The sequence below is a fragment of the Emydura macquarii genome, unplaced genomic scaffold (assembly GCF_026122565.2).
Source record: "Emydura macquarii macquarii isolate MOO-44397 ecotype Brisbane River unplaced genomic scaffold, CSIRO-AGI_Emac_v2 contig_2699, whole genome shotgun sequence".
In the NCBI taxonomy this organism is placed as follows: Eukaryota; Metazoa; Chordata; order Testudines; family Chelidae; genus Emydura; species Emydura macquarii.
The window spans coordinates 2,987,198-3,010,359 of NW_027132836.1; the positions used below are offsets into that span (position 1 = coordinate 2,987,198).

The 23,162-nt window shown below is 57.0% G+C and overlaps 3 protein-coding genes across 12 annotated transcripts in view; 1 reads left to right on the top strand and 2 right to left on the bottom strand.

Annotated features, from left to right (window-relative positions):
* Positions 1 to 605: 605 nt before the first annotated feature.
* Positions 606 to 7,708, bottom strand: TP53I13 (tumor protein p53 inducible protein 13). Of its 3 annotated transcripts, XM_067565896.1 has the most exons (5): positions 6,404 to 6,462; positions 6,171 to 6,229; positions 5,774 to 5,870; positions 1,121 to 1,804; positions 606 to 1,006 (listed from the first exon to the last, which is right to left on the bottom strand). In XM_067565896.1, the coding sequence occupies exons 4-5, from the start codon at positions 1,617 to 1,619 to the stop codon at positions 900 to 902; spliced, it is 606 nt and encodes a 201-aa protein (XP_067421997.1). In that variant the 5' UTR covers positions 1,620 to 1,804; positions 5,774 to 5,870; positions 6,171 to 6,229; positions 6,404 to 6,462; the 3' UTR covers positions 606 to 899. The 3 variants fall into 3 exon arrangements, with proteins under 3 accessions (XP_067421997.1, XP_067421994.1, XP_067421996.1); XM_067565893.1 differs by lacking the exons at positions 6,171 to 6,229; positions 6,404 to 6,462 and adding an exon at positions 7,601 to 7,708; XM_067565895.1 differs by lacking the exon at positions 6,404 to 6,462 and having other exon boundaries at positions 6,171 to 6,374.
* On the top strand, positions 5,128 to 13,180 carry ABHD15 (abhydrolase domain containing 15). The gene is given in 4 exon segments (XM_067566032.1): positions 5,128 to 5,146; positions 8,509 to 8,558; positions 8,561 to 9,549; positions 11,434 to 13,180. Coding segments are annotated over 4 exon segments (1,557 nt in total). The 3' UTR covers positions 11,933 to 13,180.
* The window catches only part of TAOK1 (TAO kinase 1), an 87,692-nt gene continuing 77,622 nt past the window's right edge, over positions 13,093 to 23,162 (bottom strand). For all 8 annotated transcript variants that reach the window (XM_067565897.1, XM_067565898.1, XM_067565903.1 and 5 more), the window contains one exon: positions 13,093 to 22,578. In XM_067565897.1, the coding sequence (XP_067421998.1) occupies positions 22,117 to 22,578 (462 nt within the window). In that variant the 3' untranslated portion in view covers positions 13,093 to 22,116. The remainder of the gene's footprint in view (positions 22,579 to 23,162) is intronic.

Consider the following 23,162-nt stretch of genomic DNA (forward strand, 5'->3'; position numbering starts at 1 on the left):
TTGGCTGCGTGCCCCCCGCCCCCCTGTACGTAGCCCCCTCAGTACCTTCTCCCAGCCCCACCTGCCTCCAGCCAAGGAACCACTCGTGGGGCAGAGGGGCCCTGGCCCTCGCTGCCCAGGGGCTCTCCCCTCGCCCCCCCTGTACATAGTGTCTGGCTGCATGTCTGGGCGGAGGGGCGGTGCCCCCTCTCCACACCCGCAGCCACATCAGCCCCGTTCTCTGGAGGGCTCTGCCCGCCGCGTTACACTGGAACCGGAGCCCTGCCCTGGCTGGCGACCGGTATATTCCCCCCATGCGTGAGCGTGAGCCGTCTGCCCCGCCGCCGCCTCTCCCCGTGCGGAGCTGCCCTGGGGCAGGCTCCTTGCCGCATGCCCCCTGTGCCAGGGCCAAGCCCCTGGGCCCGCCCGCCGACGGCAGGCAGTCTGGATGTCTCTCCCAAGGCAACGCGGCCGTGCCGTGCCGCTGGACTCCCTTGGGCCAAGCTGGCGGGGTTGGCTCCTAGCCCCTACGGGAACTGGGGGCCGCGGGGAGTGGTGGGGGGCGAGCCCAGGCTTGCTGGGGCCTGGACGGTGAGATGTGTTCTGTACATTTGTATCAAATAAAGACGTGACTGTGGCCCTGCCTCCCAGCCCCCTGCGGACAGGCTGGGCCCCTGGCCAGCAGTTCCCCTGCCCTGCCCCGGCTCCACGCTGCAGCCCCTGGCACCCCTCCGCCCCAGCAGGGAGCAGCCGGATGCAAGCACTCTCGTCCAACACTTTTATTCAGCAAAAACCTCGCTCCTGCCCTGGGAGCCCTCCACACTGGAGCCGTGCGCGCCCACGTGCTCCCCACCAGGGACGGGCCCGGGGCTGGGCCCTGCCCAGGACTTGCCACCCCCCCCGCAGCCCCAGGCAGCTGCCTACGAGTCCGAGCTCTCGCTCGACGCCTCCTGGAGCAGCAGCCGTCGCTGCCGGTGCCGCTGCTTGTGCCTGCCGTGGGGCCGCAGGAGCCGCCTCTGGATGACCGCTGCAGCAGAGAGAGGGCGAGATCAGGTACCGCTCGTGTGGCTGGCGGGGTGGGGGCGCGCCCGGCCTTCCCGCCCTCCCCGGCAGGGCCCCGGCTCCACCCCGCGGCACTCACCGGAGATGGACTCCTGCCCCGCGTCTCCCGGGGCCCAGTAGAGGCTCTGGCTCTTGCGGAACTTGCGGTGCAGGCGGGTGTAGAGGACGGCGAGCGTCAGCAGCACCAGCAGGACGGTCAGGGCGCTGGCGGCCCAGGCCGCTTCCTCCGTGCGGGGCGTGGGCACATAGGCATGGGGGGCCTGCCCCTTTGCCGCTGCTCCCTGCTGGGCCCCGGGTTTGTGCTGGGGAACGTGTGGACAGGGGCAGCCCTCCTCCTGCCCTGGGGGTGCGCTCGGCGGCCCGGCTGTGGCAGTTGTGGGGGGCAGAACGCCAGACCCCAGGGTCGCGCCGGCCTGCAGCGTGGCATTCGGTGGGGGCTGCGGGGGGGCTGCCGGCTGCCCAGTCGTGGTGCGGGTGCTCAGGGAGCTGCTAGGGGGTGGCACCATGTCCATGTGTTGCCCCTCACCTCTGGGCTCAGGGGTCGTCCCGGCCCCTGCCTGGCGGCCCCCAGGGGCCATGGTGGGTCCTGGAAGCTCCAGTGTCAGCTCCCCAACCTGTTCCTGGGGCTGGTGCCCTTGAGCTGGGGGTGCAGCTGGAGGGGTCCCTCTGGCACCAGCAGTGCTTTGCCTAGCACAGGAGAGCTTCTCCGGGCAGCCTCCCCACCCGAGAGCGAGTGTCGGGGCCAGAGGAGCTACAGCACAGCCTGCGGAGACAGGAGGGGGCGTCAGAAACAGGGTGCAGCTAATGGCTTCCCCGGAGCACTAGGGCTGCCCCCCCCCAGGGCTGGCTCCTCCCCCTTCCCCGGGCGAGCAGAGCCACCTTACTATGGTGGTGCAAGGACTGGCCTGCAGCCAGGTACAGGGCCCAGGAGTGCTGGGTGCTAGTCCCTGCTGTGTGGGGGGGGAACCCCCCATCCCTTTCCCTCATCACCAGCCCCCTCCCCTAGGGGGAGGCCGAAGAGCTGCTGCCATCTGGCCCCTAGTCCACCTCCCCATGGCCCTTTTCCATGGTGCCCCAGACCCCAGCTCCGCCTCCTGCCACGACCTCCCACCGCCCCAGCAAGCGCCCGTAGCCTCCATGCCCAGCTAACCTGTGTGCCCAGGCCCTGCAGATGCTTTTCCTCAGCCTGTCATGGCCTCCGCCAGTGCCAGGGGCCAGGTCAGAGGGAGAATGGCACTGAGGGCTACGGGTCTAACAAGGGGGGCTCAGTAATGAGTTTGGGTAACCCATCAGCTACTGCTCCCACGTGAGGCAGGTGTCGGGGCATCCCCCAGGCGGAGGCAGAGGCTGGACATGGGGCACCTTTTCTATATCCTGTAATGTTTAAACATTCCTGGGCCCCCCCAGTCTGAAACCCCTGTAAACGCACAGCTGGCTGGATGGCGCAGAACCAGCGTCAACGTGTGACCCGGATCAGCTGCTAAGTACGAGGGCTGCTACACCCATGGAGTGAGCACAAAGTTCGGGCAATCTTTAGCCCCTGGAGGATACGTCAAGGCGCACACGGCCAACGAGGGGAATTACAGACCTGCCGATTTATCTTCGGGACCCAGGCTGCTGATGCAGCAAAGCATTAAGCAGCTGATTTGTAAGAGGCCAGAAGACAGGATGGTACGTAACAGGAAGGGTTTGTCAAGAACAAATCCCCAACCTCCCAGCCGCCTTTGGCCAAGTAACCAGCCGTGTGGCTGGGGCGAGCGGCAGACGTGCTACAGCTCGACGTTAGTAAGGTTTGTGATGCGGTCTGTCTCCCGTGACCTTTTCACAGACAAACTAGGTACAGCCGAGAGGGAGCTGCTGTTAGGTGAGTGCATCACGGGGTGGAAAACCGTTCCCAGCGCGTGGTTCCCAGCGGCTCGCAGGCATGCTGGAAGGGCATATCGAGCGGGGTCCCGCAGGGCTCGGAGCTGGCGCCAGGGCTGGTCACTAGCTCCACAAGCGGTTTGGATAGTGGCACAGGGCGTGCATGTACAACATTTGCTGAGACTGTCAAGCTGGGCGGGGCTGCAACCGCTTTGGAAGCCAGGCTGAGAATTCAAAATGATCTTGGCAAACTCGAGAAATGGTCTTGAAAGAGGATGAACGTCACTGAGGACAAATGGAAAGTGCTCCACGTAGGACGGACAATCAATTGCACACACGCAACACGGGGAATGACTGCCTAGGAAGGAGTCCTGCCGAAAGGGAGTTGGGGTTATAATGGCCCACAAACTAAACAGGAGTCAGCGATGTAATACAGCTGCAAGGCAGCCAGCCGTCAGTCGTCGGTCTGGGCCCTACTCGCAGGAGTGTGGGAAGCAAGACACAAGAAGTGATTCTGTCCCACTATTCAGCACTCAGCTGGAGTACTGGGGCCGGCTCTGGACACCAGGCTTGGGGAACGATGTGGCCAAACTGGAGATGGTCCAGAGGAGAGCAACAAAAGTGACTGAAGGTCTAAAAAGCATGAACTACCAGGCAAGATTGGGTTTGTTAAGGCTAGAGAGCAGAGGCCCGAGGAGGGGCAGTATGCAAAAGATTGTTATAACAGGAGGGTGATAAATTGGTCTCCTTAACCATGGAGGGGCAAGACAAGAGATTTTTAAACTGCAATCAAGGGAGCTTGAGGTTAGACGAGGAAAATCTTCCAAACTCACAGTCAGGGCAGTTAAGCACTGGACCAACTTGTCTAGGGAGGTTGTGGAATCTCCATCACTGAAGGATTTTAAGAGCCGGTTACACAAACCCGTCAGGGATGGTCTCGATCATACTTTGTCTTGCTTCGGTGCAGGGGACCGGCCTAGAGGACCAATCACGGTCCCGTCCAGTCCTACACAGCTCTGAGGCTGTATTTTATGCATTTTCCTCTGCTTTTTTGCGTTTGGTTAAGCGAAAGTGTATTCGCAGAGTAGGCGAACAAAGTCTGTTTCAAAACGGCAGTCAGCCCAAAGAAGAGATGGAGAAGGTGGGGGATTCCGGTTCAAATCCCAGGCCTGCCTGTTAAAGAAGGGATTTGCACTGGGCTTCCCTGCCTTCCAGCTCACGGCATGCCTGCTGCGCCAGCGCTGGCTGTATCTCTGCTTCAATCACCCTGTTGCAAAAACAGGTCAGGGCGGCTCTATTCACCCTGTGACCCCAGCTGCTGCTCTGGGCCATCCCCGCTCTCCTGCCAAGTTGTCTCTGCCCTGCCTGTTAGAGCTCTTTGAAATTAAACCCAGCTCTTTGCCGGGAGGGGAAGGCAGCTGTATGTCAGGAGCCCCTGACCATGACCCCCGATGGGACCAAGGCCTTCTCCTCGCACACACATTTCCAAGCCACGTGACTGTCTACGAACTTCAGAGCATTGTGAACGTTTCCCTTTAAACAGCACTGCTGCTGCAGCCTGTTCGGTGGCTTTATAAATGAGGCCCATTACGTCGAATTCACAGCCTGGGCAGCCCTGACCTGACCCGAGAGTTGAGAGCCAAGCCGGAGCTGAATGAAGCAGTCCTTGCGCAGCATCACTAGCGCGATCGGAAGGCAGGTAACTGCAGCCCAGCCCCACTGCTGCTTTTTCACAGTCAGCAGCTGCCAACAGAAATCCGTGGCTGCAAGTTGTTTGCTAAGAACAAAACAAGTGAAAGCACCGGCCTCCTTCAGGCAGCACCTGACACATGCAAACGATCCGGCACACACGTGGAATCGCACCAGTTCAGTATCTTCACGTGTCCCCTGCCAACAAGGGCTGGCCGCTAGACAGCAGGGCCGTGTTGTTCTCATGCAGCGTGGCGGTGGGAGCAGCTGGGCACCAAGGAGATGCAAATGCTGCAGGACGCTGTGGTGCGCTCCGACGCATGCACCTGGGCCGAGAGCAGCAAGAGCGCAGAGAACAGCAGAGAGACTCGGGCAGAAATGTTTTGACTGGCTGCGAGTTACCGGGACTATTGTTGTGAGTGACTGTAGCTTGAAGGGGTGGTGCTTTAGACAGTCAGTAGCCCTGGCTGTACGTAGGGGTGACATGAGTACGTGGTTACACGTTGTTATTCCCATGAGCTGTTCATGCACGACATGCTACAGCCCTTCTACGGTGAGAGCTGACTGTGCCGTAAGAACTTGACAGGTATTGTCATTGTCTGCAGGGACAATGAGAAATAATGACCGTTGTACCATGTGTGCTGGAGCCTAGTGGTGCTGGCTGAGCAGATAACATCACAACCTTTCTCCAATCAGTCCATTCCCCACCGTGTGACAAATATTGTGGTGGATTCACGGTACAGCCGTGCTCAGACTGGCCTGGGACGACAGCCTTTTGCTTTAACCAAAGACAAAAAGGAGATCACCTGATGCTAAATATTCTCAAGCATTCCAGGCCAGGGCAATGTTGCAGTGTACATAGCTGCATTACCAATGGGAGTTAGAAGCTTTCTGCTAAGGGGGGTGCAGGTTAGACTCCGTTGCTGGCCCGGTTGTGACGTGATGATGTTTTCGGGCCTCTGCCTGCCGCCGGGCTGCCCACAGGGCATGTGCCTCAAGGGCATTTTTCTAGCTGATGGATTAACCCAGTGCCCCACATGAGTCTGAGCTGGTAGCCTAGCGGGGGAGGGGGCGCACGCTGAGCACATCAGCCTATGAGTGCTCCCCCCCCACTGTAGCCCAGGCAGCTCTACTCCCAGGTTCTCCAGCCAGCCCCTTCCCCTGCAGTCCCCAGACTCACCCGCTCCGGTGGGGGGTCAGGACGGACTGGTCCAGCCAGGAGCAGGCCAGCAGAATCAGCCGGGCCTGGCGGCGGGGGAGGAAGGCAACCCGGCGTGCTGGAGGGAGGAGCGAAGAGGTAGGTCAGTGGGGCAGAGGGTTTGAATCCTGACCCTGGCCAAGGGGAAAGGCACTCACTGGTGCCCTGTGACAGGCGGGCAGGACCACAGCCCGGCTGCTGGGAGACCCGCTGTCAGCACCGGCCTGCCTGGCCCAGGCATGGCAGCGGGGTGTCTCAGCGCTGTGTCCGAGCGCCGCTGGGGGTGAGGGAGGAACCTCACCCATGTGTCCAGCGGGGGTGGCAGTGCCAGCGAGGGGGGTTGTTCCCAGCGCACGTGACTCTGGCACCTGCCACTTACCCGTGGGGGGTGGGCCCGGCAGAGTCGGTCTTCGTGTCCAGGCGGATCGACCGGCTGCCCTGCAAGAAGGAATCAACCAGCCACTCAAGTAGCTGCTGCCTCCTCCCCTCCCGTGGGCAGCCAGCCCTGGCCGCCCGTCCCGTGGGCAGAACCCCGTGGCTGCCCAGCTTGTGCTCCTGTGGGGTGAGCGCTCCAAGGCCGAGTCCCGCAAAGCAGGACCCCCTTTTACTCACGATCGGCCCTGGGAGGAGCAGCCCCGCGGGGCGACAGCTGCAGGCCCAGGGTCCGTGGAGAGAGCGAGCCCCCATCACCCTCCAAGTCAGAGGGGTGCTAACGCCGGGACAGCCCCAGCCCGGCTGCCGGGCCATGCTGGCCACATTCACCGGCACCGCACAGCCAAGGAGAGACGGGGACCGTCAGCAAGGGGCAGGCAGGGCCCCCCCAAAGCAAGCCCCCTCTGCACAGGAACGTGCTGCTCCCGGGGTGCTGGGGGACAGCGCTGCAGGTTAATCTGCGTGGGCAGCGTAGGGCAGTGAGCGGCCCCCCAATGCCCGGTGCAGCTGGGCGAGGCGCGCTCGCCATTGCCCCGGGATGGCCACCGGCCCCTTGGGAGCACGGTGCTGGGCACTGGGCACCGGCCTCCACCAACTCAGGCCAGGAGCCGGGGCCTGCCCGGCGCTGCCCGGGCCCCGCAGCGGGGCGCCAGGACTCGCCGCAGGCTCCAGCGGCAACCAACCCCCCCGGGGCCAGCCAGCGCCAGCGCCCGCCTAGGGCAGGACCCCGCAGCCCTGCCGTCACGGGGGGGGGGGGGGCACTGGCAGCGTGCCCGCGCTGTGTGCACGGTGCGGGGCCCTGGGTCCCGGCTGCACCGCCGCCCGCCGGCGGGGTGTGTGTGTGTGTGTGTCTTAGCCCCCCCCCCCCCCAGCGCTGCCATCTGGGCACGGGGGGATTGGCTCGGCCGCGGGAGGGCGGGTCTCGGGCTGCGGGGGGAAGCCAATGGGAGCGGGGCGAAGGCGGGTCCGCGCCGCTCGGTGACGTTTCAGGGGGAAGATGTGCCCCCCCCCCCCCGGTGCATGGCCCAGGACACACCCAGCCGGGGGGGGGGGGGGGCGGCAAGGCCGCGGGCCCATGGCCCGGGGGGAACCGACCCCGCCCTCGCTGGTTGGGGAGAGCCCGCGGCTGGGATTCCCCCCCCCCCCCCCCCCCAGGCCGGCCCCTCCCTGAGCGCTGCCCCCCCCCCCCCGCGGGCGGGCACGGGCCGGCGTGGCTCGCGCAGGGCAGTCGGACGCCTGGGTTCTCTGCCCGGCCCCGTGGCTCGGTTTCCCCGCTAGGGACCAGTGTGTTCGCCCCCCCCCCAGCACCGGCCCCGAGCCCCGCACAGGCCCCCCCCACCCCGGGCCGGTGTCGCGGCCGCCCACGCCCAGCCCGACCTGCAGCGTCCGGTGCCGGGGCCCCGCTGCGGGCGGAGACTCCCCCGGGCAGGGCCCGCTCCGCCCCACCCCGGGCCGGGCTTAGCGTCAGCGCCCGGCCGAGCCCCCCAGCCGCCAGCAGGGGGCGCCTGGCCAGCCGGAGCGCGATGGGGAGTGGGGGGGCTGGCTACAGGGGGCGGGGATGTGGGGGGGCAGGGGGAAGGCTGGGGGGCTGGCTACAGGGGGGCGGGGATGTGGGGGATACACGGGGTACTCTACTGCTCATAGGCTGGGTCCAATCTAAGCCCCCCCCCAGGCAGGGCTGCCCCCCGACTCCACCCCACAGCCAGCCCGTAGGGGATGGGCCAGCCTGGCCCCAGGGCAGCACCCCGCCCAGGGCCCTTTGAGCAGCCCCCTGTGGTCCGGCTGGCAGGGCTGGCCCCTGCTCCTGCGCTGCACGGCTCGGGTGCAGCCAGCGGACTTTGCCTGGCACCTGCGCCCTGGCCCGCCACTCAGCCCTGCGCGGCTGGAGGGCAGCACCGCCATGCTCCTGGGGGGCTGGCCCCTCTCTCCAGGCACAGCTCAGCTGGGGAAGGGGGCGGGGGGGGCTTGTTCAAGGCCTGAGGTCCCTGCCTGGCAGTAACGCCAAGGGCTGGTACCTCACTGGGGCCAGGGACCTGTTCCCGGTACAGGGAAAGGCCAGGGCACTAGGTCACCCCCCTCTGAGCCTCCACCGCCTTCAGCCACCCGCCCCCCTGGAAGGGACAGGCAGGCTCTGGTACCGGCCCCACGCACTGCTCTGAAATGGGGCAGGGAGGATCCCGGTGGGTGCACCCCATGGCTCTGCTGGCAGCCCCCCAGCTGCAGGGAGAGGATCCTGGCGGCAATGAGCCAGGGCCCTGCACGGGGCTGGCCGCAGGGGTAAGCAGCTGGCCAGGGAAGGGTTAACGCTTGCACAACCCCCATCCAATCCGCACACGGCAGCCCTCAAACAAACCCGTTATTTGCTAAGTAACGAGGGGGGCCATGGGGCTGCCATGCCAGCCCGCGGCAGGGGGACTCCGGGAGTCGCGTCTTCTCCAGCCGCAGCACCTCATGCTGGCGGCAGGGACCCTGGCTGCCTGGGCCGCCGCATTAGCCCTCCTCTGCCTCCTGGCCCAGGTGCTCCGGGGGCCAGGCCGTGGTGGGGATAGTTTGCCCCCCAGCCAGGGGGCACCAGGGGGCGAGCCTGGGGGTGCAGGCGAGGAAGATGGGGACACGGTCCTTGGGGAGGAAGGGCCGGGGGCCGGGCGCTGTAGGTTCATCTGCAAACCCTCCGCCCTGGCCTGCTGCCTGCTGCGGAGCCTCCGGCGCTTCGCGGCCCTGCCGAGCGGGCGCTGGGTGTGGAGGAGCTGCCCTCACCTCCAGACCCTCTTCCAGCTCCTCTGGCCCCCAGCCCGCCAGCCCCAGCTGGCCCGGGAGCTCCTGCAGCTGGCCGACGGGGGCCTCCTCGCTCTGGACTGGGTCATGGGGCCCCGCCGCGCCGGCAAGAGGAGAGCGGCCGGTGCCTCCCCCACAGGGCCGGTGCTGCTGGCCATTCCCCATGCCTGCGGCAAGGTCACCAGGGGCCTCCTGCACCTCTGCCTGCTGGCCCTGGAGCAGGGCTACAGCCCTGTCATCTTCAACAGGCGGGGGCACAACGGCAGCCCGCTTGCCAGCCTGACGCTGCAGGCCTTCGGGGACCCAGCCGATCTGAAGGAGGCAGTGAGGTACATCCGCGCCCGGCACCCGGCCTCCTCGCTGTGTGCTGTGAGCGAGGGCTCGGGCTCGGGGCTGCTCCTCTCCTACTTGGGGGAGTGCGGCTCCTCCAGCTACTTGGCGGCGGCTGCCTGCATCTCACCCGTCTTCAGGTGCCAGGAGTGGCTAGAGGCCGGGGGCCCCTGGCTGTACGAGTGGAGTCTGCTCCTGCACCAGAAACAAGAGCTCAGCAGGTCAGTACCTTCCCAAGCTCCGCCCCGCCCCGCCTCTTGGCTGCACTCTTCTCCAGCTGCATCCTCGCCCCAGGGTGATGCAGGCCCAGGGGGCAGGGCGTGTGGGCAGCACGCTGCCAGGGATGCTTGCCAAGCTGGAAGGGCACCATGGGGATGGCAGGAACAGGAACAAAGTTCTGGGCAGAGGGGTGTAGGTTTGGGGAGCCCAGGGCAGGGTAGCAAGGGGCTGTGGGTCAGGCTGGAGAGGCACGGGCAGGGGTAGCTCGCTCAGCACCAGTCTGCACTTTCACACCCATATTATATGGCTGCAGATCCCGGCGGCAGGGGGCTGAGACAGGCAGAGGCTGGGGCAGTAGCTGGGGAGAGCCGTTCTATGGTGTAAAGGGGCCTTGGCCCAGCCCAGCTACTCCCTGGAGGGTGGGAGGGAAGAAAATCCCCAGCTCTGAGACAGCCTGACACCTCCAGAACGGCATGCACACCCGCCTGGTGAGAAGTCACACCCCCACTGACAGTTACACCGGGAGAAACAGCGTGCGCAGAGCAGGCCCTGGGCGTCCCGGGTAAGGGCCATGCCCGTCCTGCCGCGTCAAAATCCTCCTCCTAGCAGAGTCAGGGCAAGTAGCCTCAGGGCCAGGACTCCCCTGGCCAGTCTGCTGCCGGGCTCCCCAGATCCGGGCTAATCAGACTGCGTGGTTGCAGCTCATTGCCCAAAATGCCCTGCTCCAAGCTCGAGACCCAGCAGCGATGCAGCCTGGGGCCCATCAGTGGAAATCCCAGAAACCCGGAGACGCCCGCCGAGTGTGCAGGGCGCCATGGGGCCGGGGCCAGGGGGGCGCCCTTCAGTTCCCTTCTCACCGGAAGGGAGGAAAGTCACGACAAGGGGGCGCCCTGGGGAGGGAAAGCCCAGGACCAGGCAGGTTGACACTCGTGCTCCAGCTGCACGGCCCTGAGCTGGATAAGGATGGATACTGGCGACGCTGCTCTGGGTAGCACGGGCCCTCATGGGATGCTGTGAGCGCGGGAGCCAGGGGCTGGGCGGGGCTGCATTGCCACTGGCAGCTGGAGAGCCACTGACGCCCCCCTGTCCTCAGGGGGCCACACTCACCCTAGGGCCGCATGCCAGCTGCTCCCTGGGGCAGGCCCGGAGTTCCTCCCGGGAAGCACAGCCCTCCCCCCCACCGCCCACACTGAAATGCTGCAGCAGCCTCCAGCGGCTGTCATGGAAACCAGAGCGCTGTGCGAGGCCAGGTGCTCACATTCTCCTCTGGTCGCTATGGTTTCCAACCCAAGTGACCAAAATGACAAACCAGCGAGAAAGTGAGGGAGCAGCGTCCCCTCCTCGCCTGCCCTGGGGAAGGGCGGGGCCTGTATCGTTTCCACCCCCAGCCTCCAGGCCCCCCTGCCCCAGCAACAGCCGCTGTGGGGCCCTTCCGCTTGGAACCGTCCTGGCCTGCGAAAGCAGAGGCCCCGAACAGCCACACACACCCATGGCACGAAGTGGCTGCACCTTTGGGTGGGTCCAGGGGACGGTGCAGGGGAGAGTCCAGAGGCCTGATGCGGATTGGCTGTGACACCAACGTAGGGGCGGATGCCCGTGAACAGCTGGGCCGTTCCAGGCATTTTTAACCTGCCCCTCACCTGGTATCTAGCAGCCCCTGCCACGTTGTGGCTTCAGGTCCCCAGCTAAGCCAAACAGGCCAGGCACTGGACTCAGGCACGCTGACCCCGTGCCATTAGCAGCTGTGGGTGAAACAACTGAGAAATCTGGTAGCGTCCAGCAGGAGCCAGCGCCATGCGTGGCCGTGAAGGAGGGGCAGCAGCCCCGGGAGGACACAGAAGCTCGGTGCGAGCCACGCCCCTGCCTGTTGCGTTTCTCCCTCCCAGGTACGCCACGGCGCTGGCAGAGGTCGTGGAGACGGGGAGGCTGTTCAGGAGCCACTCACTCCGGGAGTTGGAGGAAGTCCTCTTCTGCCAGACCAAGAGCCAGCCCACCACCTGGGAGGCTTACTGGGATCGCAACGACCCCCTCCGGGACGTGGACGAGGCGGTCGTCCCAGTCCTGTGCATCTGCAGCGCCGATGACCCCGTCCGGGGACCTCTGGCCAGCACCCTCCCCCTGGAGCTCTTCCACAGCAGCCCCTACTTCTTCCTGCTGCTGACGCCGCATGGGGGTCACTGTGGCTTCCTGAAGGAGGGCCGCCACTCCTGGAGCCACGAGGTGACGCTGGAGTACTTCAGAGCTGTCGCCGAGTTCTTCCGGGGGGAGGAGAGAGTGAAGGGGCTGCACCGGCGCAGGAGGGGTGTTCTGCAGAAAAGAGAGGCTTCCTCGTCTGCCTACGACCTCCAGGAGATCTTCAGCTGGCAGAGGTCCTACACCAGGTAGTGCCGGGCAGGACCTCTCCGTAGTAGACTGGTAAAGGCCGCGTCCCTGGGAGAGGCCAGGGAACGCCGTCCAGGGGCAGGCAGCGCTTGGCACAATCGCCCCCCTTTAGAAAGGACAAGCAGCGCCCACCGTTGCACGCCTTTCCCCAGCCCGATTGCTCTCACGCCAGCAGCGCAGGTTTTCCACACCAAGGCCCCTGCCACGCCCTCCCTGTAGAAGCAGAGTGTACTGAGAGCCCAGGTGTGCACACTACACTGTAAATGACATGCTAACTCGGGGCTGGACACAGCTGTCTGGTCCTCCCCTCGTGCCTGTGAAACTCCACTCGTACATGCACGTAATGGCGTGTTCACACGGCAAGGCACCATCTCCCTTTCCTGTACAAGCCGTGGCAGGGGCGGGGTCTAGAGCCAGGGACACTTGCCGCAGCTGTTTCGAGCCCCATGTTAATTCTGGTCTCCTCCAGTCCTCCCTGGCTGGACGGAGATGGAGTCAAACCTGCCAGGAGTAACAACTTGTTCCAAAGCCGCAGCCTGGCAGATGGCTGCTTTGCCCCCTGCTAACCTCTCCTTAAATCCCTGCTGGAGGCGTCCTTCGCCTGCCAGGCCGACAACGGGCTCTCCTGCCTGCTCATTCGCCAGCCTGCCGTGCCTTGCTTCGCTGGCGCGGCCCTTCCCGGTATTGGGCCCTGACCTGCCAGGTCGTTCCATCCAGGCAGAGCCAGTGCTCGCCGAGCCCCAGCAAGGTCCGCAGGGCTCCGTGCAGAGCAGCGGGCGGGGCAGAGGCCTTACCTTGTCAGCTCTTTGAGGCGGTGGCGCACCCGACGGGTGCCGGTCAATCAGTAACGGCGTGTCTTACTCTCCACACACCAGCCCCCCGCTGCCCACTCCGCAACCAGCGCAAGGTGACTGCCTGCTGGCCGCTCTGCCTCGTAAAGACCACCCTGTCATTTCAGACGTACTCCCCCGGCCAGCAGGAGAGCGCGGGGGTGGGAACGCGCCCCCCGTGCCACGTCAGAGCAATCGTGCCCCTGTCATGGGACGGCACTGTGCTGCCCAAGGAACAGCTTTCAGAGGAGACGCGAAGCCCATGCCCTGCTCCCGGCGTGCTCTCCTCAGGCGGCCCGACCCCACCTGTTAAAAACTGGCACAGAGGCTCCATGTACTAAAATTACTTTATTACAGTTGATTTTTAACATTTCCTTTGCTAGGATACAAAGGATACTTACAAACAAAATATTACATATGACCTTGTTTTCTCTTCTCTTATTTTCTGACAACTTGGTAACAGCTTTAAATGCACAATCTATACAATTAATACAGGTTATATACGAGCGCTAACGTATGCCGAGCCGGAAGGGTACCAGAATACTGACAATGTACTGTACAAGAAGCCTGACCAGTTAGTGCTTGTGGCATTTCCTACCCACAGGAAACTGCACACCTGTAGTCACCCATCCCAGCTGGTGCCAACAGAAACAGCAGCAGGGAGGAGTCCAATGTCCCTGTTTTAACCCTTTGTGATCCATCACTGCAGGAACTGGGCCTGGAGGACTCAGACCACTTGTTAGTACCACAGCGTGTGCGTTGCGCTGAGCGGCACCACACACCACAGAGTGCTGCTCTCTCCTGGCGCTGCTTTGCGAAAGCCATGTGTACACACCCCCACCCTGCCCCAGAACGAACAAACCTTCCACTGGCCACAGCTGCCCAAGGACGGGCTGGGGCCTTGTGAAGTTCTCAGCCCTGTGCGGAAGGTTATTAGGGAAGCGGGGGGAGTAGGGAGGGGGAATTAATTGTTGTCTGTGACCATCCCTCTCTCTCCCCACGCGCACACAGCATGCAGACAGCAAGGGATGTAACAGGCAACGCGCAACCCTCTTCCCCAGGGGGCAGCTGAGATGGACACAGCTATTTTAACTCTCACTAACACTGTGGGAGCCTGGCCGCAGGCTGTTGCCCTAAGACCAGCAATGCTCCCACCGCAGGTGCTGGCAGTTGTGCTTGAGTCAGGGGTGTGACGGGACCACCTTGGAGCTAGGGCAGCTCTGCAGCGACTAGTGAACGCCAAGCTTTGTGCTGCCACAGGCGTGCACTCGCCTTCTTCCCCAGGCATTCCCTCGCACTGAGAAGGTGACAGTTTTACTTTATTTTAACGCAACTGACAGGGAAACGTTTTCCGATGACTGGCAAAAGACCAGGCATTCGCCCGGAAATGGCAAATGGAAAATACATCCCCCCTCCGCAAAAAAAAAGTGTGGAGGAAGAAAATCCAAGAAAGTAACAATGCCAGGTTCAAGTTAAAATGTCTTTTAGTTTACACAATACGTGTGTTGTGCAAACAACCACAAAACCAGAAGCCTGCTGGAAATCATGAAAACAAAAGAGAAAGTGATATATAAAATTAAACATATAAATAAGATGTCTGGCTGACTGGTAGAAGAATACCGTAAATCGTTCTGGGTTACAAAAAGGATGATACATTCAAGATGCTCTGAACGCAGTGGGGTAACGTTACATTTGTTAATTGCTGTGTTAGAATTCTCAAGTTCGCCTTTAAAGTCTTCACAATACAAGCAAGCTATTTTAAAAAATATACACCCCTCACACAGCCTCCCCTACCCTTCCTAATGCATGTTATGCTACCTCTCTTGTATACTAAACCCAGGGGGTTCTGACAGCTAACGGCCTCATGGTAATCCAGCCTTTTCATAACTCTTCGCCTTACGTTTTAAATGGGTTAAGGGTTTCCATGGAATAACATAAATAAGAATTTTAGCAACCCAAGTGTTAATAAAAAAACTTCTTCAGCATGTACAATTTTTTCAAGTCAATATAGCCTTTTGTTTCTATAATATGCACTATATTTAATTTTTAACATTAATTATTTACATCAGACCCACCCCCCATTTTCGTTGGTTTGGTCAGGTAAAGTGTGCCTGTTCCAAGCAAGCCCGGGTGAGAGCTGAGAGGGGTTAGGAGAAAGAGGAAGGTTGAAGAAAGGAAGCAGGTTGTTTTGTTTGCCAGTAACTGCACCCCTTGCACACGCCTCTGACCCTGACTGTATCTTGAAGAATTCACATCCCAACAGCCTCCAAAGCACCTTAAACATCTTCCAATGACCGGTCTCTCTAGGGCTCCTGACATCCACTCTTTTCTTGTAGACCTCTAGCTCTTAGTGCCATGAGACACTGAGTGAAGGTGGGACAAGTGAGGTGTAACAGATTATTTCATCCATATGCAATCCAAGGGAAAAGGGAAAACTCCCTAATTTAGTAATGGGCGCTGAAAACAAAGACTACAGTGCAAACCAGCTGTAGCCCACATCTCAACCACCTAAGCATCTGCACGCCTGGCAGTGGGTCTGCAAGGAAAGCATGCTCGATGGCATAAAGCTGTCCCCCACCGCTGCAAAGTCCATCCCTTGACCACGTGCAGTTTCTAGGAGCACACACATGGCTTGGCACTGAACTTAGTCCAGGGAAACTTCAGTCAGTGGCCATTTCCAATCAAGAATTTGCCTCCAGCGCTTCCAGGTGGACCCTGTCTAACCCTGATGCCAACCCATGCCAAAGCAGTGATCACATACTTCCAGTCATTAACCACTGCCAGCTTATAGCCAATCTTTGCTGAGCTCAGAGTTGCCATAGAAATGTGTTATACTGGCACTAAAAGCAGGTAACAAGCTTAATACAATTAATTTCTTCTCCAATGGTTTACATGCTCTTTAGATTATCCTGGCATCAAAACCTTTCAGAGGGGGGAAAATACGTATTTTCTGTACAGTTCTGTAAATCAGATAAAAGGGGGTGTTAGAAGGGATAGCGATACATTGGGCTTAGTTTATGTGAAGTTCAGCCCCAGAAAAAGCTCCAAGCCAACACTTCTGTCCTTTGCACTGTCCACATTAAAACCCTTTGCATTTAGCTCCAAAGGGCAGAGGTTTTGCACACACACATCTAAAACAAGGGGGACCAAAACTGTGACGATAAAAAGATACGGCTCAATGATGCTTTGTTAGCTCCAGAAGCATTTCCACCTGGACAGCAAATTAAGCAGTTATTCCTCTGCCCTCCTCCCCCTCGGCTTACAATATTTAAGCATGAATACTTACAGTGTCAGCTAGGCAAGTTAAGGGGTTAAATGCATGCGGGGCTACAACTGGCAGGCAGAGGAGCGCCTCTCGAGTTGGCACATACTGTATCTATAAACTTCAGTACAAAAACTTAAAAAATACAGAAACTAGGTCCATTTGTTAGCTACATATTTACAGATCATTACACTATTTCCACTCACAACCATTGAACCGGCTGCCAGTGAAAATGCAAACGGTGCATGTTCAGAGGTACCCGTACGAGGAGGGGGAAGTCAGGGGGACCGGAGCTACCCCCGATTTGGTGCACATCCTGTGGTAGTAATTCCCACCTCTTGTTGGCAAACTGCCTACAGATTGCCAGACTGAGCATGTGCATTTAGAGGAAGCAGGCAGAGAGGGGATAAGCCTGGCTTTATAGAACATGGCCAAATGGCAGATAGGTGGTGTAAATGTACCAGGACCCACTGCCCTCCTCCAAAAGTCTTCAGGTCAAGTGCAAGCATTCAGAGGCCCACAGCTGGGGTAAGGTGCTTGTTTTTGCTGGTATATGTATTCATTAGCCAGTCCCTCTCTCGCTGAGCCAGGCTTCCTTCCTCCAGCATTTAGCCAAGGGTTGGGAACAGAGAGTGTCCCAGGCACGGGAGTGACCCTGACAGGCCAGATTGGTGGAGTTCTGTTGCACAACAGGAATCAGGGTTATCTGCTTCCATCTCTCTCTTGGGGTAATGTTTAATAAAACCACTAAGTCAGCTGGCTTCTTCACTGATCTGATAGCCACCGACAGCTCCACACAGACTCGCAAACATTTCTCAACTGGCTCCCACTGAAACGAATCCTGACAGTGCAAACGAAAACGAACACAGTGAGACAGACATCAATCCGCAGTCCTTGCTTACCCTTCCTTTAGTACACAAAGCCCTTTGCTAAGCTCACCATTTGACCGGAGTCCAGGGGAATGTGGGGGTGGAACCGTCCCATGGTCTTTAAAACAGGAGCATGGACAGTCTGAAAAGAACAGCCACTCCTGCTGAACGGGCAGGGCCGTCCAAGGCTTGTTGGAGACGCTGAAAAAGGAAGGTTACAAACCTGCTTCCAAAGAGTTACTCTCTTCGATGTAGTTTATCGCCCACAACAACAGGGCGCTGAGGGCTTCCCTTTTCTGTGAAGGGACAACTCCCATTAGCATTAGTGGGGGTTATCCAGACGCACCCAGAGTGAAAAAGACCCTACACATAGCATGCAGTTAAGCTAGCTAGGCCTGAGACTGCTTTCTTCCACAAGGGAACAACCCCACTAACTAAGGAGCTATCCATCCCCTCCATATGTGCCACTGTGACCAACACGTGCAGGACTGACCACCTCCCCCCGAACCACTGGATGGCTCATCGATACACCACGGAAGGCAGGGTGGGGTGGGGAGAAGAGATGCCAGGAATCGGCGGCCGCTTTCCAGACCTAGAAAGTCAAATTCTAAGGGCTGACTCTGTCCTACTGTCACCTGTTGGAGAGGACGCGGCACAGAAGCCTATAGCACTAGGGGGCCACGCAGAACTGGTGTCAAGGCAGAAAACATGCTGTTCCCTGCACACCGTCCGCTGGCAGCAGCGGTGGGGAAACAGACCTTCACCCCAGACACACATGCACATGTTCTGGAGGGAATGGGTCGGGAGAAGAATAAAGCATGGAATAGTAATTTTTTAAAAATTAACTTCACAGTTTTATCTTATGTTTTGGCTTTAGCTTAATGCCTCAATTTAATGCACACAGAACAACAAAGGTAGAGCGGTGTGTTTGTAGTTAGTGGCAACTTAACCCCAGTAATGCAGATTGCTAATTAAGACAGTGCAGTGTGTGGAAAACCCCTCTTGGTCTGTGATCTTTTGAGATGAACCACCCCTAGGGATTATGAGCATTTCACTGTCTTTCCTCACGTCACACTGACAACCAGTATACTGCAACCAGCATAAGTAGCTCCCCACACCACTTTCAGAGTGCTGTGCAACCTCACTGTCTGCACTGCCTTCTAACTTACTTGTACTCCAAATGAGTTCTCTTCCTCCTTTCACAACATGCCCTAGCAGCTACGGATCCCTCCAAAACCTGCAAAAAACAGGGTAGTACTTAAACAAGGGCTTCCCCACTCCACTCAGCCCGAATTCACCTCTGCTCAAATCCTCCCCACAACACAGGCCAGCTGCACAAATTGTCCTGGTAGCTTCTCAGCTGCGGGAATGCTAAAGGAGAGCAGAACCGAAGTGCCCTGACAGAAATGCACAGCCTGAGTTGTGTGCGCGCACACAGTATATAAATATGTACAAATGAGATACCATTATATAGATATCTCCAGAGATGTGCGTATTTAACAGAGTAACCGTAGATATTGGTATAATTCCACTTCTTTTCGCCAATGAAGAGTGCATGGACAGGATCAAGGTTTGGAGTTCAACAGGCCACTTTTCCCTTTGTGATAATAAGCAGCATTATTCCAGTATCCAGCATAGTGTACTCTGCGCCGGTTTTACAGACAACGTGCAATGTTCTACTTAACTATGGACTGAGGATGAACTGACAGTACAGCAGCTCTAGTCTCTCCCCAAGGCAGGACTTGTAGGTAAGAAATGTCTGTGGGGACTTCTCCATTCAAAGCTTGGTTAATGTACTGTACCCTGTTTGTTTTTCAACACCTTTGACGTTTACTGGGTTAGACTGAATGCAGGTGAAAGTTCCAGCGTTGTGTCCAAGGAATTACGTGCACAACATTTGATGGGGATGGGAGAGATGGCCTCCGTTTTCCAGAAACCACAACAAACAAAGCACATGTGGTCTCTTCCACTGATTTTAATTAAACATAACCAAATGAAGGGTAATACGATTAAAAAGGTGAAAAATGCCAATTCCCCTGATATTGCACCTCTAGACTAAACTTTAACCAGAGTTTAAGGTCTGTGCAAAGGGAAAGAGAAAAAAACCAAACAACAGAATAATATATTGTAGGGGTCAAGTTGGCGATTTTAAAACACTGTCATAAAAATTGTAAATTAATACAGAGACATTCTCCCAGTGTGAATCCTCACATAGAAGATGGAGAACTAGCATCTTGCTGAGACACTGGGAGTACTTTTCATAATTTACAGTATTTTTAATAATGGTTGGGGAAGAGTGTGTATAGTACAGCGTGGAGTCGGGCGTATAGTACAGCGTGGAGTCGGGCGTATAGTACAGCGTGGAGTAGTTCGTTTTCATTTTAAAAAAATGGAGTTTGCAAACTGATTCAGAAAGTGTTTGCGTCTCTCTGAAATATTTTGATTTTATATTTATACATATATCTCACAAAGATATTGATGTGATATATATGATATTTATAACATATATTATATATACTAATTTATTTCCTCATATACCTCCACTACACAATATGAAGTGATTTCCACAGATTACAACAAATGAATTATTGGGAGACATCTCTCGAGATCAAACTCACTCGGAAGGTAGCTTCTCTTCCCCACATGTACACACAGAGACACACACACACATTTAGACCATTGATCTGAATCAGTTTTTGCAAACTATTTTAATTAAAATATTAACTCATTGGAATAGTCCAGGTCTGCACATGATATACATGTAAAAATGGTTACTACACAGTTCTTTTGGATACAAAAAAGCCAATATGGGATAGACATCATTTGGGTCCAGCATTCAGTCATGCTTTACATTTCACAAATAGATGGCCTGAGAGAACTCTGGTGAAGTAGCTCAATTTAAGCCAGAGACTTTGACCAAATTTAAACCATAGGAGAAGCTAAAGAATGAAACAACTGAATTCTGAAGTCCAGTCCCCATCACTGCTGCTGTCTGGGATCATGAGGAGTTGAGAACTCCTACACGTTGTAGATTAGCACCATGCTCTGTATAGACCCTCCACACCGAGGTGGTAAGATCCAATATAGGTGTTTGGCTTTGGATTTTTTTTCTCAAAACGGGAAAATGAAGGTGCTTTTCCTTAATTTCATTTGAACAACATTTTAATGCAAAAGAACAGTTTGAAAACATCCACCCCACACAGAGATGTATATGGGGAGGAGGGGAGAAAGAGTTCATTGTTGTCACAAACATACATGACCTAGAGGGTAACCAAGGGGAGTACTCCCCTGTGGGCCCACTGCTCCCATCCCAAACTTCTGCGTATACTGTTAATATTACCAGGCCTTTGGGATAGTGTCCATCATTGTTCAGCGTGACATGATATACCAAGATACTGGAAATCCTGACGTCTGGATTCACCAGACACTGGCTGAGAGTTAAGGATCTAGTGTGGATTTTAATTTAGCTAACGAAAGAATGTCACACTGTTGAGAAAACTGAACAGCAGTGAGACAGTGGAGTATTTCTGTAAAAATATGTCACATGGACAAACACATTCGGAAAACCTTGCTTTTGAGCCCTATAAACATATTAAAGGCAAATCCTAGAGTTAGCAGCTAGTGTTTTCTTCAAGATGATTAGTGTGCAAGGAAAGTCATTTACAAAGAACTCTGGCTGGCCAGTCCCCAGGAAGAAAATCTTTACCTCAAGCCACGCTTCATCGACCTGCTCTCATCTTAGCTTTGTGGCGCTGGCCGGCCCAGAACTCCCCACCACTGGTACCAGGCTTTCACGACACCTCCCACCACTTCCAGCACTACGGGTCGATGTGTAGCCACAAAAGCCAGTCCATTTATCCTCAGATTCCATGACCTTTTTAATGTAATTTCTTTATTTACTTCCCACGCTCTTTGGCTCCCTCTCAGTAGTACAGCAGCTCTGGTAAGAGAGCCCTCTGGAAATAGTGCCTCCTGCACGCGGCGTGACATGCTACCAAATGGTCACAAAGTCTCAGTGGACTGGAAAGTTGTAAAGAACTGCAGCAACCAAAATAATATAAAGGAGCCCACATGCAGCAAGATCTACAGTGGTGATGTGGGTTAGTCAGCGGCTGGTAAAGAGTCATTGGCTCAGCTCCTCCTGGTACACTACTGCAACTAAACATTTAAACAGTTGGCTACACTTGACATGTAAACAGGAAATTGCAACAAGCCAAAAGGTAATAAATTGGTGTATGTAGTGTAGTAATGAAAACCCCAATGGATGGCATTTTGTGACTATGGCATCTTTCACAATCCCTCCGGCATTGCAGACTGATTGGCTGTAAGTCTAAGGTTTCTGAAGAACAGAGCAAAAGAACTATTTAGCGCTCCGAGAATTATTCTGATGCTTAGCTAAGGTGAGATGTCACAGTACTAGCCATACAAGTGTGTTATTTATGCTCTTCTTCACAACTTCCTCCAAAGCATGACGTCCCTGCCACCAGCACAGCCAGGAGAGTGCAAAGATGCTAGACTGATTTTAAACATTTTCAGCCCCCCCTTGCGCACACGTCTGCCATTGTGGGGCTCATGAAGCTACCCTGTGCCATTGGAGAAAGCTCACCTCTAAGTGCAATAGAGAGCATGTACTTGGGTGGCAAGGGTCTGTGCTGATCCCTGTCATCGCTCAGCAGGCAGTCACTCAGCCTTCCCTCTGGCCCCTCTACCTCACCTATGGTTCCATTAATCCCGCCCATCCTGAGGCTATACCTAGAAACGTGGCCTATTTCCTGATAAACAATGGACCGAAAATACAGCTGCTTCTCTGCCAGATAGTAACAGATCTGCGGCTCCCCTAGGCGGCTCAGGTGGCTGTGAAGATTTTTGGACACTAGTGAAGGTTTAACCTCTTCCTACAACTCTGTCAGGATGCGGTGACGAAAGCAGACTGAGGCCCTTGTGCAGCTTTAATGCCTTAACCGACAGCCAACTCCTCTGACTAGTTGCATATGTCTTAGATCCCCTCCCCGGACCCCCAAAATGTAAAAATGAAAACCACCAAACCCTGCAGCCAAATACTCTGACATCCCAGTTAGTAAACACAAAACGAATGCTTTACAAAATGAATACAATATCCCATGTTCACCCAGCAGCACACTGCAGTCCCACACTGAGCAGGCTGCTGGGAGGGACCTGGAGGCAGTTTCTGTTGGCAGACAGTTCCACCCTCAGTTCTTGTTTCAGTTATGTATAAGACATGTGTGACCCATTGGATATTTGTGAAGTGACACTTGTGCTCCTGCTCATGCCCTGCTCTGTCCGTCCCCCAGAAGCTGTCCGCCTCAGAGCCTGGGGGCTGTTGCGGACCCCTATCGCACTACCTCGAGGTACCCCTTGCATGGGCCCTGAGGGGTGACCCCATGGCTGGGGTCCACCTTGCATTGGATGGCCCCAAGCTTGTGGTGGGCCACCCATGGGATGACCCCAGTGAGGTCCCGCACCCCCAGTAGGATTGTGGGACCAGCCAGAAGCTCCCGGGTAGCTGTGGCTGAACGCCTCGGGGGAGAGATTAGACAGAACCATGTTACTGAAACCTAGCCTCATGCTTTCTGAATCAAAGGCTTCGATCTCGCGGGCTTGACGCTCCAGCAGGCCTCGTATCCGTTCGGTGCGCTCGTTCTGCAATGCCAGCATCTCCTCCTCAATCTGAGGAAAGGAAAGAGAAAAGGGAGTCTGTAGCAGCAGCACACCGTCAGAGACACAGCAAACGAAAGCAGGCTCATTGCAATGGTCAGTTTACAGTAACCGTAGCCTTACTTTTCAACCAAAGACTAGATCAACGGCAGAGGCCAGGTGCACACTCTCCATTTTGAATGCAAAACAACAATCCGGGGCTTCTATGACACGCGGACCTGTGCACCGAAAAGGAGGAGGGGCTGGACAGCAGGGCTGAAAACACAGGCGGGATGATTTCTGCCAACCTATTTCCCGGTTTTTCACACATTACATCAGGGATTTCAGGATTCAAATCCAAAGTTGCAGCAATGTCTTCAGGAGCTCAGATTTCACTTATAAGATGCAGCAGTGAAATCTGGTGCTTCAAGCATAACGACTGCATGGTCATCAGTCACGTCAACGCAACATCAACTGGTCTGTACTGCTGTCAGCTGAACCTAGTGACCCACGGGTCTCTTCTCCAGAATGGCAACCTACTAACAGACCTGACTGGTTTCCCCTTCAGAGCCTGTCTTCCAATTGGTTTTGGCTTATGTTCATCACTTGTACCTTAC